Source organism: Triticum dicoccoides, chromosome 7A (assembly GCF_002162155.2).
Source record: "Triticum dicoccoides isolate Atlit2015 ecotype Zavitan chromosome 7A, WEW_v2.0, whole genome shotgun sequence".
Classification (NCBI taxonomy): domain Eukaryota; kingdom Viridiplantae; phylum Streptophyta; class Magnoliopsida; order Poales; family Poaceae; genus Triticum; species Triticum dicoccoides.
The window spans coordinates 740,148,187-740,165,220 of NC_041392.1; the positions used below are offsets into that span (position 1 = coordinate 740,148,187).

The 17,034-nt window shown below is 43.2% G+C and overlaps 2 protein-coding genes across 2 annotated transcripts; one reads left to right on the forward strand and one right to left on the reverse strand.

Moving 5' to 3' along the window:
• The first annotated feature begins 544 nt into the window (after positions 1 to 544).
• On the forward strand, positions 545 to 10,635 carry LOC119329630. Its single transcript, XM_037602691.1, has 14 exons — positions 545 to 672; positions 952 to 1,605; positions 2,020 to 2,306; positions 3,051 to 3,338; positions 3,460 to 3,633; positions 4,140 to 5,100; positions 5,179 to 5,267; positions 5,687 to 5,791; positions 5,889 to 7,031; positions 7,745 to 8,452; positions 8,551 to 8,746; positions 8,869 to 9,519; positions 9,649 to 9,729; positions 10,212 to 10,635. The coding sequence occupies exons 2-13, from the start codon at positions 987 to 989 to the stop codon at positions 9,723 to 9,725; spliced, it is 5,298 nt and encodes a 1,765-aa protein (XP_037458588.1). The 5' UTR covers positions 545 to 672; positions 952 to 986; the 3' UTR covers positions 9,726 to 9,729; positions 10,212 to 10,635.
• Positions 10,636 to 13,809: 3,174 nt separating this feature from the next.
• Positions 13,810 to 16,754, reverse strand: LOC119334154. Its single transcript, XM_037606778.1, has 4 exons — positions 16,561 to 16,754; positions 14,843 to 14,886; positions 14,319 to 14,443; positions 13,810 to 13,881 (listed from the first exon to the last, which is right to left on the reverse strand). The coding sequence occupies exons 1-4, from the start codon at positions 16,725 to 16,727 to the stop codon at positions 13,810 to 13,812; spliced, it is 408 nt and encodes a 135-aa protein (XP_037462675.1). The 5' UTR covers positions 16,728 to 16,754.
• Between the last annotated feature and the right edge of the window lie 280 nt (positions 16,755 to 17,034).

Genomic DNA, 17,034 nt, shown 5'->3' on the forward strand with positions numbered 1-17,034 from the left:
GGGTGAAGAGCCCTTCTACATGGGTTTGTTACACGCCTTAATTTAGGGCCTCAGCGCCGACGCCTCATCCCTCCTCCCACGCCGTCATCGTTGTCCCGTTCTACTTCCATGATGACATTTCACGTATCTAGTGTTTTCGCGCCATCAGCAATTTTCATTTGCAATGGCTATTTTTTTCTTGTCAATTATCAAATCTAAATGTTTTTTTCTTCTAAAATTATGCGCATGCGCATGGAGGTGCTTCCCTGGCCAGCCGTCTTTACCCCAGAGTTGCGCCGAAATTACACACGTTTGCCACTGTCCAAACTGAACCGAGCCCCAATCCACGACCCGGCGACAGAGAAGGCAGCCCCGATTTCTAGGGTTCTCCTCCGCCTCCGCCGTCCGGCAGCCGCCCACCGGCGCGCTCCCGCGTCGCCGCCGGCGGGCCGCCTCCAGAACCCCGTCAGCCCCCTCCACCCCCTCATCCACCTCCATTGCCTTCCGCTCCGCTCCGCCCCCTCCCCCCATATGCCTCGACCACAGTGACCGGCCGGCCGGCCGCCGCAGGAGCTCGACCGAGGCGACGGGCCGCCACAGGAGCTCCACCCCGGCACCGCCTTCGCCGTCCCTCTTCCCTCACCCGGCCTCCCTGCGCCCGCCGGCTCGACCCCGTAGCTGTTCGGCTGCGAGGTAAAAAAAAATTCAACTTTTGTGATGTACTGTACTACATGCCCCTGTTCCATGAGGAAATACTTGCTGCTCTGGGTTTGCTGTTGGTGTGCAATTGGGGCACCACAGCAGATTGAAGAGAAAACATTTGGGCTTATTGCTGGAGAATTCTGTGATGAGTTGATCCATGATTTGTGTGCTCAGCGTACTGATGCATTGATCCATGATTTCAGTATACATTTCAGGGAGCCAGTTTGCCGAATTTCTGACTTCCGTTTGCTTCTGATTGCGACATTCTAGGTGCCCTGCCTGATGCGTTGATTCTACCGAAGCGGATGGCCAACACCCGGTCAGGAGGGGCGAACAATGAGGGGGCAGGGGACGCCAGTGCAAGGAAAGGCAGCGCCGCCACCAATGCCAAAGACCCCAAGTCTGCATCGACCTCCACCTCGTCTGCCGGTGGAAGGGAGTCTAGGAGCTCGTCCGTGTGTGAAACAAGCGAGGAGCAGAAGCCAAACCTCAGGAGGTCGAACCGGGAAACAAGAGGAAAGAACCCCGTTGGGACAGCCACCGTCAGTTCTGCCTCCACACCGGTTTCGCAGAAATCTACGAGGGGCAGGAGCAACCCCAGCACACCTGATACCCCAAAATCATCACCAAAGAAGCTGAAAGGGTCGACAATGAAGGCTAGTACCCCAAGAACGTCCGACAGAATTAAGAAAAGTACCGTTTCAGCTTCGACCACTTCAAATGATTCAAATGGAGTTCCTAGTCTAGTGGCTACTCCCGACAAAACCGTAAATGGACAAATTGATGAACACAACTCATCAAAGCATAAGCATGATGATGCTTCCGAGAGTGGTACCAGGTCGTTGAAGAAGCAGAAAAGGCTAACCGCAAAGAGCTATACGAGTCTCTTCAAGACATCTTCTGAAGAATATGAAAAAACCCCTGGTACTTAACTTGATCTCCCTGTGATTTTGAACTCATGTTTTGCTTGTCCAATCAACTGGGATGATAGTCACAGCTTAGTTTGCCTGTTTCATTACCACAGTTGGTCTGTTTGTTGCAAACACCAATCTCCATGACTTTGCTGTTTGCTGCATATGATGTAGGTTCATCTTAGATAGCTGAATATGTAAAGCTTAACATGTTCTCATGACAGATTCAGTCAGGATGAAGTATTCCTCTAAAAACAATGCAGGACGTTCCATGCAAAGCACTCATGTTGAAATAACTAACTTAACATTTTAATAGCCTTGTATAGCTTGTTATCAATGAAATTTTGGCATGTCAATTCTTTTCATCCCAATGACTTCATCCCTTCATCTATCTTTGGTGATGTATTCCCTGCTGCTACTTTTAAAGGCTATGAAGGAAATGCTTCCATGGTGGACGCGGAAGACAATGGCTCTGTTTTGAGGTATGAAGAAAGTGGCGCACATGAAGAAGATGACAAGGCACATTTAAGTCAAGTCGTCAATAATTGTTTGGAAGGCTATACTTCTGGCCAGTGTGAACCTCCCGAGGTGATATTGGAGACAGATGGGTTGAAAAGTGATGTTGAAAAATCTGCTCAGTGTGAAGCTCCTGAGGTGATATTGGAGACAGATGGGTCGAAAACTGATGTTGAAATATCTGCTCCCATTTCAGAGGTTTGCTCAACCATCTTCTATTCTTTTGAGTTCTCGTTTTTTTAATTATACTCATTATGAAATCAAGGCGTTGCTTTAAGTACCAGTCCTCTCTGCCTTCATACTTTGCAGGTCTTAACCCCAGAGTAGCAAATTAGAATTAAATACCATATTCTGGTAATAGATTAATATGTTCTTTTGTTGTTCCATATCACACATCGCCTCTTGGGCTTAAATTATTACGACTCTGGACCTTACATTATCACAAAGCATTGTTGTAAGTATCATTGTTATTTTCCTTCATCCTTTATAGGTCGTAAGTCTCGAGTAGCAAAATAGAAGTAAATAACTGAACACATATTCCAGTAATACATCAAAATGTTCTTTATTTGGACCTGCATTATCTCGTATAACGTCTTGAGCTTCTTACTTTATTATAGTATTACCTCCGTCCCAAATTAGTTGTCTTAGACTTGCCTATATACGGATGTATCTAACACTAAAACATGTCTAGATACATCCGTCTCTAGACAAATCGAAGACAACTAATTTGCGATGGAGGGAGTACAATTTATGCAGGACGCAATGTTCACCTGACAGGATACTTTGTATAGTTTCCCTTTAGCAACTTGAGCATATGCTTGATTTTTTGTAACATCCTTGCTGCTTCAGTATGTTGGCTTGTTATTTGCAATGTTGCTTTTCTTTCTCTTGTCATCCTACCATCTGTATCAAAGGACTGTGTTACATTATCAATTCTTGCAGGCACATATGAATGCTGATCTGTGCTCACAAAATATTGTGGCTGAAAGCAGTCCTGCAATGGATGCTAGAGAGCCAACTCATGACTGTTCAGAGTTCGCACTTCACACTGCAATGGGCCAGAAAGCGGACTCATCAAAATTTGTGGAGTATTGGGTTCCTGCTTGCCTTTCACGAGTGCAACTAGAAATGTACTGTTATACCTTACTTTCAAACTCACCAGCACTTCGATCACATTCAAAAACTGACAGTGTTGGTGCTCTTCGCAACATTCTTGTATCCCTCCGGAAGGTTAGCTGTTGAAATTTCTGAGCATGCATGATACCTTCTTTTCACAGTAGGGAGAGACGGAATCTGCAGTGGTACTCATTGTGCATAGCTAACTGTCTTTACTGATCTTATCATGCAACAGTGCTGCGACCACCCTTATCTAGTAGATGCAATGCTCCAAACCTCACTTACCAAGGGCTACCCAGTAACTGATATCCTAGATATTGGAGTGCGTGCGAGTGGCAAGCTACTGCTTCTTGACAAAATGCTCCGAGAAATCAAGGGAAAAGGGCAGAGAGTTCTTATCCTTACCCAGGTGAGCCTTTTTTGAGGTACCATGCCTCAAATAATCTCTTGCTTCCATTATTTAATTTTGGCCGAATTTATGTAGTAATGCCTGTTATGTGTGATTCATTACTACTTCCTCTGTTCCAAAATATTTGAAGTTCTAGGTTTGTCCCTATTAGAGATGGCTCATCCTGAAAGAAGTTCATGCTCAATCCTTTAGTTTTAAGGAGGCATCTCTGACCCTCCTCAGGGTCTGGGCTTCCCTCGTTGTCATGATTCTAAAATTTATCTTTCTTTGGTACAATCCACATACGGTTCACTTCAGAAACAACATTTTGCAAGCACATGTTCTAACATCTTGGCATCGGTTAGAAAAACATGTTGTGGTACATTTTAATTGCTGACGGGTATATCCCTTATTAAGTTGTTTGGGTAGTTTGTGATTCGTCATTGTTAGAATTAAATATCATGATCTTTTGGAAAGGTTTCCCAAGCTTACCAGTGCAATATGACGTTTCTGTCTTCTATGTGCAGTCTTGTGGTGGGGCTGGCAATCCAATGGGTGACATTTTGGATGATTTTGTCCGTCAAAGATATGGTTTTGAGTCATATGAACGCGTGGAGCGTGGTCTCGCTGTACAAAAGAAACAGGGTGCAATGAGTATGTTCAATGACACGACTAAGGACCGGTTTATTTTCTTGATTGATAGTCGTGCATGTCTCCCAAGCATTAAACTATCTTCAGTTGATGTCATCATCATATATTGTAGTGATTGGAATCCCACAAATGACTTGAGAGTCCTCCAGAGGATCAGCATAGAGTCACAATCTGAATGTGTGCCCATTTTTCGTCTGTATTCATCTTGCACATTGGAGGAAAAGGCTCTTATACTTGCAAAGCATGATCATATTCTTGATAGCAATGGCCAGAATATAACGCCTATCCTGAGCCATTCTCTGCTTAGTTGGGGTGCATCATTTCAATTCAGCAGACTCGAAGAGCTAAAAAATGATGCATATTTAAGCAATGATTTTGGTGCTGAAAAACTGTTCATGGATAAAGTACTTCAGGAGTACTTAATGAAGTTGTCCACGAAAAATGATCCCAGCACTGAGATGAGCAATGCAGCCATTTCACAAGCTCGTCTGAATGGACCTTTTTATTCTAGAGATACTGTTGTAGTAGGTGAGAGGGGTGGGATATCTGCACCTGATAGTGATCTGCCAAAATTCTGGGTAAATTTGCTAGATGGGAAGTCTCCTCGCTGGCAGTATATAACTGAGCCGGTACAAAGAAGCCGTAGAAAGATACAAAACATGGAAGAAGGGAAAATTCCTGCCGATGAGGCCAGTACCAAACGTAGAAAAATTGCTGGAGCCTTGGATTCATCTGCAAATGTTTTAGCTGGCGAAGATAAGGACTCAATATTGCCTGAAATTAATACTACATCTAGTCGTCATCAAATATCAGTTGACCACACGTGGCAGGAACAAGGTATACTGCTGTAACTGTAATTATTAGCTCTGTTTTTCATGCACATAATGCACTGTTCTAACAGAGTCCATTTTGTAGGGGTGGAACATCTTCAGGACACACAAAAAGGTCTTCACATCAAATTGAAGCCAGAGCTATCAAAGCTATATGAATTGTTTGAACTACCGGTATGCTGAATGTAACGACCTCATTGTTCTGTTGATGTTTTAATTCTTGCTGTGTCACAAATACCTAGTGATAGTTTTTTGCCAATATATTCCTTTGGTCAGAACTAGTAACCCAATTTGACAGTATTGAAAGTTCTGTAAGAATGATATTAAGAACCAAATACATCCCAAAGAGAAGTAAAATGTTTGGTTGTCTGTAATTGATCAACAATCATAAACTGTGCCTAAACTGAAGAGTGCAGCATTCTGTACATCAATACATTATGTGTAGTAAATAAATACACAGACAAGTTATCAAAACGTAATTCACCCTACCATTCCAGTGAGGTTAAAATTCATGCAGACACATGATTTCATATACTCATCATTTGCTATTTAGCTGATTGGATTCTTTGATGGAACGGTAACATGTTGTGCAGGGAAGTGTTCAATGTTTATGTGATGAACTTCTTCATTATACTTTGAAGAATCACCAAGTCAGTGTGGAGCCAAAGCACATATTGCATGCATTCAACATTGCACTGGTTAGAGAAGAGCCTTCTGTAATTTTGCACTACATGTTCAGTGTTAAATGTTGCTGTTCTTGATGAATGTTCTCCTTCTTTGCATGCTTTATTTCAGTGCTGGCGTGCTGCTTCTCTCTCAAGGCATCAGGTTGATCATAGAGAATCACTGGCCCTTGCTGAAAAACACTTGAAATATGAGTGCAGTGAAACTCTCGCTGAGTTGGTTTATAACAAGCTAAGGATCCTAAAGAAGGAGTTCTCACATAGAGTACGCAGAACAGGCGAGAATAATCAATCAATTCCAGTAAAGAACATATCACCATATCAGCAGCAGACCTCATCTAAATATGGAAATGACAAATCAATCCCTGAGCAGGCAGAATCTGTTGGTGGGAACAAATCACACCAAGAGGATTCACATGATTTAGTGATTGAGGCTATCGTACCAGGAGAGAAGGAAGTCAAGGAACTGCTATCTGTTCCAGAGATTCATGCAAAGCAGCATTTATCAAAGGATGTACTTCTTAATAGAATCAGAGAGAAAAGAATTAATTTGGTTGACATGGTTTTCTCCTTGAGAGAAAAGAATATCCATGATAAACAAGCAAACGAGGTGGCAATGTTTGACATGCACAGGCACAAGGGAGTGGTGAAACTGAGAGAATCATGCAGAATAGTTGTGGAACACCTCCGTAGGTCTCAAGCTGATCCAGAGGACAGAGGTGGTCAAAAAAAGCTAATAGTTGAATGGTTCACTGTGCTACTATATGCGTTTCTGAAGCACATGAGGTACCAGCGTGAGAAGCTTGACTCACAGCAATCAAAGGTGTGGATTAAGGAGTTGCAGTTGAAGGAAGATTTCCTTGACAAAGCAAAATCTGGCCAACTAGATCATACTTTTGATCAACGTATTTGTTTACCAGATTCAGGCTTTGCTATCGAGGAATTCAGCCACTTTAGCTCCTGTGTTGATACAGCTACTTTGGCAAACTGTCCGCAGTCTTTGCACGGAACCTCAGCGATGGAAGTTACATTGGTTCGTGGTGCGATTCCATCTGATGTTATCAATGCAGAAGCAGCAAGAAATGGTTCTGCTGAAGTTTTTATCCACAGTGAAGGAAGGCTAGCATCAGAAGGTATTGGTTTGACAGAGAACATGATCAGCAATAGTTTTGATTGCATCGACTCGCAAGGAGGGGCATCTCTGGCTGTTCAACAGCAGTTAAATTCTAGTCCTGCGATTGATTCTATTGATCAGGTAGGGCATGCATTAATCAGGTCTTATACTTACTACGTAGTTCTTTGCAGTGGTGTCCTTCTGATTTTATAAGTTTAATATCCATGTAGGAACTGTCAGCTTAACTTTTCTTTACAGAAACTTCCAACTTAATTTGCAGTCAATTTATGTAAGATCATAACACATTGAAGCTTTGGTTCAAGTTTCATGTCATGTTTTATGGGTTGTAGATTTTTCAGACACCTTTTCCTTTGTGATATAGCGAAAAGGAAAGCAGATGTTTAGTAGGCTCATCTAGGATGTGTTGTTTTTGCTCTTTCAGCGTAGCAATGTGAGCATAGTTACTTGCTCATCATGGTCTGTACAGTACACTAGGCATAGAAGGTGCAACTGTATGTAGTATGTTTCCTTTCATACTATGTCATGTTTTACGGTTTGTAGATTACTCATTTAAGTTCTTTGTATTTTGTAATATAACGAAAGGAAAGTAAATGTTTAGTAGGCTCATCTATGAGCATCTGTGACTGTATCCATTTACTTGAACGTACTTCCAAATAGTGGACATTCCAGTTGATGCAGCACTTATCTTTCCATTAGAGTCAGTTCTGAGCACATGGTCTTCATGTTCCAGTTCATGGTACTTTATTACATTATGGTTACACCAGTATTCCTTTTGACTGTTTTATTGTTAGTATCCTATGACACTAATCATATGTACCTGTAACATATATCAGGAATCTTCAAGTGGTGACAATAGAAGGACCGAACAAGTTGAGCAACAGAGTGGTGTGGATTTACAACCATTACCGGGAGAGACTGACCGACGTTTAGGAGATGCTGAAATGGAAGTTAACACCTGCAATGGAGACAATACTCAGGCAGATCCACCGGAATCACAGACTCTGGCTCCTGTGCCCAGCCAGACTTCCTTGCAAATGTCTAAGGAAGTTGGAGCTGAGGCCAATCTTGTAATGCTGTCTGCCGAACCAATTGTAGCACCAGCACCACTTCTACGAAGAGAGGCAGAACAAGTAGACCGTTCTGGTATAACACCCGCACAGACTTTGCAACCTGAAATGCAACCATCAGCATCCAGGGAACTTTCTACTCCGACGGATTTGATAATTCAGTCTTCACAACCAAGTATGGTGCCAACTGTGCTTTCACAAAGAGATGTAGAACAATCAAGCCTACTTTCTCGTGTACCATCATCTCAGTGTTTGCCATTGGTTCCACTGTCCAGTATTCCGCTTGAAAGAACAAGCCCTGATCAGTGTCAACCAAGTCATCAACCCGAGGCCGCACCGGGTTCTTCAGCACAACTCTTTCTGGGGGCTCCAATGATGTTTAATCATCCACCAGTTGGTGATGAACCACTGAAAAATGAGTTGCACAGATTACGGTTATACATTGACTCACGTAATAAAGCCCACGAACTAAAGGTTTGCTGTTTCTTCTAGCTCATGTATATCCTAGTTGTGAACTTCTTACACTAGTTCTGGGCTTCTCATCTTGTTCTTATTTTTTCACTTATGGACAGCAATCACAACTTATGACCGAGTGTAGCCAGGAAATAGAGAAGGTCAAACAAAAGTATAATTCGTTACTTGAAGAAAATGATTCCACTCATCTTCAGCAAAGGAAGGCGCTTGATAATTTATGTGAGAAAGTTATCCTCAACCAGTCACTAGCTGACGATTTTCGGGCTAAATTCATATCTTCTTCTGGAGCGCAAGGTACTGAGTATTGACTATAGGCAATCATATTTGATGTCCTTTAAATGAATATGCTGACATGATTTTCAAACATCCGTCCCAAATCTCTATCACTAATAATATCTAATTACTTTAATCTGCAGCTAGAGCCCACAGCCCTCCAAATCACCAGAGACCACAGGCTTCTCAGCAAGTTCCCATGAGGCCTTCAGCGGCGGCATCGACTGCATCACCAACTGCATCGTCGACAGCTGGTCGACCACCAGTGCAGATGCATCATGTCCAACCATTACAGGTCGATCAACTATCACCATCATCATCATCATCGCCATCTTCACCTCACCCCTCCGTACTAAAAAGCACTGGATCAACATCAAGTACTTTTGGTCTCGTGCCAGTTCTGCCACGGGGAAACTTTGGAGTCCAGAGTGAAGTAACACGTGCACCTGCTCCTCATCTTCAGCGCAGGTTGCCTCCACAGGTGCATTCGATGGCACATGCAAATCAGCAGCAGCTTCCAATTTGGCTCGAGAGCACGTCTGCAAGGACACGGTCTACCTCTGTGACTCCAGTAAATATAAGACAATCATGCCCACAGGCAGTTCCCCCAGGGAACCCATCAGTGTCAAGCTTGCACCCAAGTTCACACCACACTGTACCTGCACCATTGGGGCCATCAAGCTCACATCAAATTCAGCAGGTTCTACCACTGCCATCAAGTTCACAGCCAACACGCCTGCTGTCGCCCGTATCTTCGGTTCCAAATCCCATTCTGCCACTAACATCACCGCGAGGTTTGACTACGACATCTAGCGTTGCCTCAGCTGCGTTGAATGTGTTGCCAAGTAGGGGTGTTGGCCCTTCCGCATCAGGCACGCCACAGTCAGACTCTGATTCAGTATCGCTGGATGAATGGCTAACAGGAAAGCTTGGGCTGCGCAGTGATACCCCTGGCGTGGCCGCTCGTGTAGATGTGGTATGCCTATCTGACGATGAATAGACCGGTACGTTCACATTTCCTCGACACTGAGTGTAACAGGTTGCTTGAAAAATTAGAGATATCAAGGACAGCATGCATCATTACAAAGATACCGATGATAATTTAAATATCATTATCTCAGGTGCAAATGACAAATGATTAGGTTGTCTCAAGTGCGGATTTATAAACAGAAAACTCACTGAAATAATATTTCAGAACTAGTAGTTCACAGTAACTAAGAGATGAAAGTGTTAAAGATTAGATTGTTAACTGGAGCCGTCATGTACACAATGAGCCAATCCATTGTTCTTCCATGATATCCAGTACAAAATTTAGGGTTGCGATATGTGCCTCTTGAACAATCAATTTTCTTTAACACTTTTCATGATATCCAGTAACCAAGAGATGAAAAGTGTTGCGATATGTGCCTCTTGAATAATCATTTTTTAGAAACATTATGCTCATGTGATGGCTGATGTCTAACTGATATAATCATTTGCTGTATAGATGACTAAACCAAGCGCTCGCGGAAGAGCTCCAGCAGAAGGTCGCGTGCAAGCTTTGGTCAATCTCATGAGTAACCTGTAATGCAACTGCATGCTTGTTTCTTCCATGGGATGGACACTTTCTCGTGTCGGTCAGTCTCATGAGTAGACGATCGTCAAGACTGAGCACGCGCATGCCAGGCACGATGATGCAAATTAGAGTCCCGATATATGTGCCGCGACTCATTTGTAACGGGTTTTTATCTAAAGCGTGCGCGCTTGTGGATCCACTAATGCCTGCAGCAACTAGCCCTCCATGCTGCTGTGATTATTTTGCATGGCATGGTAATTGATTGCCTAGTTGGTTCAGGGTTGAGACCAACCTTGCTCCAGATTGATTGATGCATCACATGGCAACTCAAAGTGAAGAGTTTGGCACTGGCTCAGTTCCTTGGTTTTCAGTAACGGATGAGGTTGCCTTGTCCGGTACTCCCTCCATCCCATAATGTAAGACGTTTTTTGACAGTCCTATATTATGGGACGGAGGGAGTACTTACCAGACAAGCATGTCATGACAAATATAAAATCTCTGCACAAGGGAGGGAGGTAAAAAAAAGACTTACTTCACTGGGTGGCCAGGCCAGTGAATGCTTTTACCTCAGCAGAGCTAACCCAGCTAGCTAGCATTTAATTAGCTGGTCCAGTCAGTGCCTCGTCTGGTAATGCCTCAACAGGGCTAGCCCAGCTAGCTAGCGTAGCTGGTCCAGTCAATGCTTTCCTCGGCGATGAACCCGCTCAGTACCAGGATTTTTATGCCGCTACATACGTTTCCAAGCCAGTGGTGTGGTACTAATCAAAACAAAAACCTAAAACCTCCAAAGTGTACGCGCACTAAACAGAGAGAACGAGCGTCACATACATGCATGCATAGGTTTTGTCTTCTAGTGCATATGATTGATCATTAAATGCAGCCAGACTTATTATATCCGATGGACAATAAAACAGATTCACGTGTATTTATTCCGGTTCTTCAATTTTTAAAAAGTCATATCTTTTAAACCACGTGTCAGAATTCAGTCCGTCTTCACCGCTGGGTTCGTCGTGACGAGATCTTTGAAACTAGATCCCATATGATTATGTTTCAACGAATTTTTTTTTGATGCCAACTTTGATGATATATTTGTGCAACTTTAGTACTGTATTGTGCAATTTTTAGTACTACATCGTGCAACTTTTTTCCAAAACTAATGTTTGGAACTGCACCTTCGTATGAGGTTGCAACCTAGCAACCACGACGACTTTGATGTGCAACTAGTCTATTGCCTCGACGAAAGTCGATGTGCAGCTTCCTCTTATAATGTAGTCTAGTTGCACACACATTGATGCTTAGTTGGCAGGAAGACTAGTTGCACACACATATGACCAGTTGGCTTGTAATTTAGTTTAGTTGCACACACATTGATATTTAGTTGGCAGGACACTAGTTGCACACACGTATGCTCAGTTGGCACGTCAATGTAGTCTAGTTGCACACACATTGATGTTTAGTTGCAGGACTATTTGACACACACATATACTCAGTTGGCGCGGCAATCTAGTCTAGTTGCACACACATTGATGTTTAATTGGCAGGAAGACTAGTTCGTCGAAACATCTCCATACGGGATCTACTTTTGAAGAGCACGTCGCGAGGGTTTCAAAGGTGAAAACGGATTTAAATTTCGACATGCGGTTTAGAAGATATGCCTTTTACAATTTTGAAAACCAAAAATTAATGCATAAACGAACATGAGGAATATTAATACAACGGTATGCAGTCATTCATCACACGTGAGAAGAAACCATATATAAGATGATTAATTAACAACATGCTACAGGTTTCCTAATCGGAACATAAAGGACAGAAGGTTTCTAAAAAAGCTGGCCGCCGAGAAGCGCTAGCGGGCACCCAGCCGCCCGCTAGACGCGTCCAAACAAAAAAGGGGAAACCGAGCGGTAAGTTAACTATTATGGACTTAAGAGAGTGCTAATTGCTTGACCCAATCAATCACCGCCTTCTCTACTCTAGTGCCTACTTGCTGAGAGACGTCACCTTGTTTGGCGCTGATGGCATGTAGTAACTTCCTCTTGCAAACTGAGACGTCGGATTGCATCGATGCGTTGTCCTTCTGGAGTACCCCAAAATCCTCCCGGAGGGAGAGAACCGGCCTCATCCATCGTCTTGGCTCGACCCATCGCTTTGGTCCCAAGAGCACAAGGGGGATTTTAACACTGCAAGAGCATCTCTAGCAGATCCTGTATTCTGCCGACCCGCAAAACGTGTTTGCAATTCGCGAAAAAACGATATTGCAGACCGGCGCAGACGGTCGCAAAGACAGACCCCGCAAAACGGACCCGTATAAAAGGATATTCATAGAATATTTTTTTTACGAATCGGCTTTGCGGAGTCTGCTCTTACGCCGCTGCCGCCGGTCCACAAATATCAATACCACACCACAAGAATAAAACAATCATTCACACTACAAAATAATTATTCAGAAAAATTATCAATATCAATACAATACAACAATCATCCACATTACAAATAATTATTCAAATCACCGAAGCAAACTAAATAATGCAATATAAAACTTGTCCCAAATACAAGTAACACATGAATTAAATAAAAAATGAATCAAAAAATGAGATTGTTACGGTCCAGCCCTTTGCCAATGGTGCTTAATGAGATCCTACTGAAGCTGAAAGTGGGTGTTTGCATTTTCAATCTCCTTGTATGTCTAAAGAAAAGCTCTAATGCGGAGACGGCGGAGGAGGACTGGAAGGGCTGTTGTGATACGAATACGAGAGGGGAAAGTAGGGGAATTGGATCAGGACATCGCTTGATCGACGCGTGCGTGGTTGGAGACGGCGGAGAAGGACCAGATGCGACGAATTTCGCCGGATTCCGGACTCCGGTGCCGGTCCGTGACATTTGGGGCAAGAAATCTACCCACAACCCGCGTTGATCGGTATACGAGGCACCCTTAGTTTGGCCTCCAAGCCCTCAAGTATATATGCTCACGAGGCTCAAGCAATATCATCAATTCCACCAATACATCTCTATCTCTTCTAACATCAGGTGTGGGTTTTCGGTGGCCTGAAAAATATTTACGGGTTTGATCACTTTTACAGTGTTTGGTCTGTACATTTTTTCGACCAAAACCTTCAAAACCAAAAATATTGCTCTCTCCGTTTGAAAATACTTGTCAGAGAAATGGATGTATCTAGACATATGTTAGTTGTAGATACATTTTATCAGTTTTTCCGACAAGTATTTCCGGACAAAGGGAGTAGATGTTTTGGACGTGTCTAGCGGGCGGCCGTTGGCCCGCTAGCACTCCCGGGCGGCCGCCAGGAAAGGAAAGAATCGGTCCCCCTGATCCCATAAAAGGAAATCCCTCCCCCGGTAGTAACATATGCGCGCCAAGCCAACAAATCAGGCGCCCAGCACGGTCCCCAGGCAATCATGTGCCCTTCCCTCCCCTCCCGAAGCTCTCATGCCCACTGGCCACCAACTTTTTCTTCCCCACTCCCTTACCTGCTCCCACCTTCTTCCCTAGAAAACAAATGGTTACCTAGGTCTAGATCTCCATTGCCAAAGCTGCCATGGCAGATGAATCAAAGTGAACTAACAGCAGATCTGGAATAATTTGCTATGAAAAAAAGGGAAAGAGTGAGGACGGATCAGAATGTACCAGGTAGCACTAACAAGGGTGAATGAAGAGGTGATCATTTTCTCCTCCTGTTCAGACCCCCTCCTTGACTTTCACTTTCCCTTTCCCCCTCATCAAATTTCTCTTTACAAAAATAGCTTCTCCATTGTTGAAGAGAGCATAAACAGAGATAAAAAAGGGGAGATCTTGTACCTGTGCAATTTTAACTGATTTTTTTTGCAACTACATCATGGGACAAGCCAACATTTGCAGCATTGTGTGCAACAAAATGCAAAAACTGTGCAATTATATAGGAGAGAGCACATAGATAGTCTTATATCACACATAATGCAGAAGAACCGATGTCCATGTAGCAAAAAAAGGAAAAAAATAAAGAGAAAAGTATGTTGTAGGTACTGTGAAGCATAACTACCAACTAGACAAAAATCTGGCATGCAGGTGTTTTCTTCCTTTGATCTTTCCACACAATAGTATATGTGACTTTGCAGCTGAGAATTATGTGCACAAATGTACACCAGCTCCTCCACCCCGCAAAAAAACCCTGCACATGATGCAAAAAAGAAGCCAAAACTAGAAAATTAGATGCATGTAAAGAACATGAGGATGCCAACTAATGAATGGTTCTTGTGCAACTAAAGGAGTTGAATGCCAACTCATGTGACATTGTTGTGCAATTATTAAAAAAAGTTGGGGAGTCTCCTTAATTGTTCTTGTGCAACTAAAATAGTTGAGGATGCCAGCTCATGTGACATTGTTGTGGGACTATTTGAAAACTCGAGGCTGCCGACTCCCAAATGGTTCCAATGCAACTATGAAAGTTGAGGATGCCAACTCGTATGATACTGTTGTGCAACTATTTAAAAAGTTGAGGATACCCAGTCCTAATTGATTATTATGCAACTATAAAAGTTCAGGATGCATCTATAGAAATTGAGGATACCTCTCCTTCTAGGAGTTGCATCTCCTTCTACAACCATTTTTGGCCTGTGAAATAACGCAAACAAACAAATTAGTCAAAGCAACCAAATGCATAGAGGAAAAAATGAGAAAAAACAATTTATATAAAAAATGCCATGAGGTAAGCAACTCATGATAACTTTTCAAAGCACACCTATAAAACAAAAAGAATGTGTGCAACTTGATGCACTATATGACCAACTGAGCACACATGAGTGCGCAATCACAAAAATCAGCATACACACTGCCTAACATGATTTAGGCACTGGAGCCAAAACTAAACTAGCCGCCAACCGTGCAACTAGATAGCCCTTACCTGTGCAACTGCATAAGTGTGGCTAAGCCAACTAGGATATGTACCTTTCTGATTTGCAAACTCCTGTACAAAAGCATACCCTTGACAACAGGGCACACATGAGTGTGCAATCAAAAACACTACACGCACACACACTGCATGAACATGATTTACATAGTGTATCCATCTGAATACCATTGATTGTGCAACTGGTTAGGCCTCATTGTGCAACTTCAATAGTTGGCTAGCCAACTGAGATATGTCTATGCGTCATCCAACTATGTTTGCGTTTCTATGCAACTATTACAACAAACTAGCTAACTGGTTACTTATATGCATCCAACTTACAAGAAAACAGAGAAACCACACGGATGCACTTACGAGAAAAAGAGAGGTACATAATGGAATGAAGCTCTACAAAGAGTATCATGTTTAACGAGACAATTGCAGTGTAGGTAAGAATAGATGGATCAAAATAGGATCCTGATCCATACCAATAGTGACAAAATCAGAACAGCTCACCATGAAAATCCTACTCAAACACACCATTAAAATCCTAATCGCCGTAAAAACCCATCATAATCCTAATCACCGTAGCTCCTATTGAGCAAGATGCTGAAACGTAGTTGTGCAGTGGCCACCACCCTTAACTACCCACTGCCATGTGAGCTATACAACTAAAAATTTGCATAATGCATTACTAAAGTTGCATCATTTAGTAGTAGAGTTGCACCAGATTGCACCAAAAATTGGCCGACTACCTTCCCATGAAACTTGTGAAGTCCTCTCTGTGCAACTATATATAATTAAGTGTGCAAACTGTTCTACCTCTGTGAAACTTGTAATACCTCTCTGTGCAACTAACCATGTCAAATCTAGCATTGCATATCACTCAATATAAAAAAGAGGCATCGAACTAGATTGATCTCTACTGAGGGTAGCAGTTCCAATGAGAGCTACCATAACGACAAATTCATTCTAAGAGAGAAATGGATGGATCAAGTTGCATCAACTACAGATCCATGAGTTTGAAAAGTTGGATCTTAAATCATACAAACAATGACAAAAAAATCTTTAGAACTTCAATTGTTTTTATAGCCTTACATCACTACCAAAACAACCTTGGATCTGTTCATCTAAGGACATTTCCAGTTCATTAGTTTCTTATTTGTTCTGATGTGACCCAATGAATGTTTAAATCAATGTTGGAGTAAGAGAAACACTACCAAATCAATCAGCCAGCTGGATCGATTACTCCATGTATCACCACTGTGCTAATTAAGCATCAAAGTGAAAACAACTCCAAGGTCCAAGCAACAGGCAGCACATGCATATCCTTCTATCACGAGAGCCCAGTCTGAATTGCAAGTAGCCAAGTACTACTGTACTAGTAAATAGAAGCAGACCTCGTATGATGGCGTTGACCTGAGACTGGATCCGGTAGGGGAGGGAGCAGCGGGACGATTGGGGAGGATGTCGTCGTGTGCTGGGCGTCGTTCTTGGCCACACCGCACAGGCCGCCCTGGACACCAGCCAGTCTGTCGTCCTTGGGCCCGCCATCCATCAACAACATTGACTATGGAGAGGAAGTGGAGGAGAAGGGCTACCCCATAGGAGGAAGGGCAGGAGAGGGGTGGCGCCATGGGGAGGAAGGGGGTAGGGCAGCGCCATGGGGAGGAAGGGGAAGAGTAGGGCGGCGCCATGGAGGGGAAGTGAAAGAGAGGAGCGGCAGGGGAGGAGCGGCGGCGATGCTGCGGTGGAGAAATCGGTCGAGAAAAGGGACGAGAGGATAAGGGCGTGTCGCGTAGCAAGTCTCTCCCCCAACCAGGTAGCACCTGCAAGTGGTACTCGCGAGTCAGTGATGACACTAGCGAGGTCGT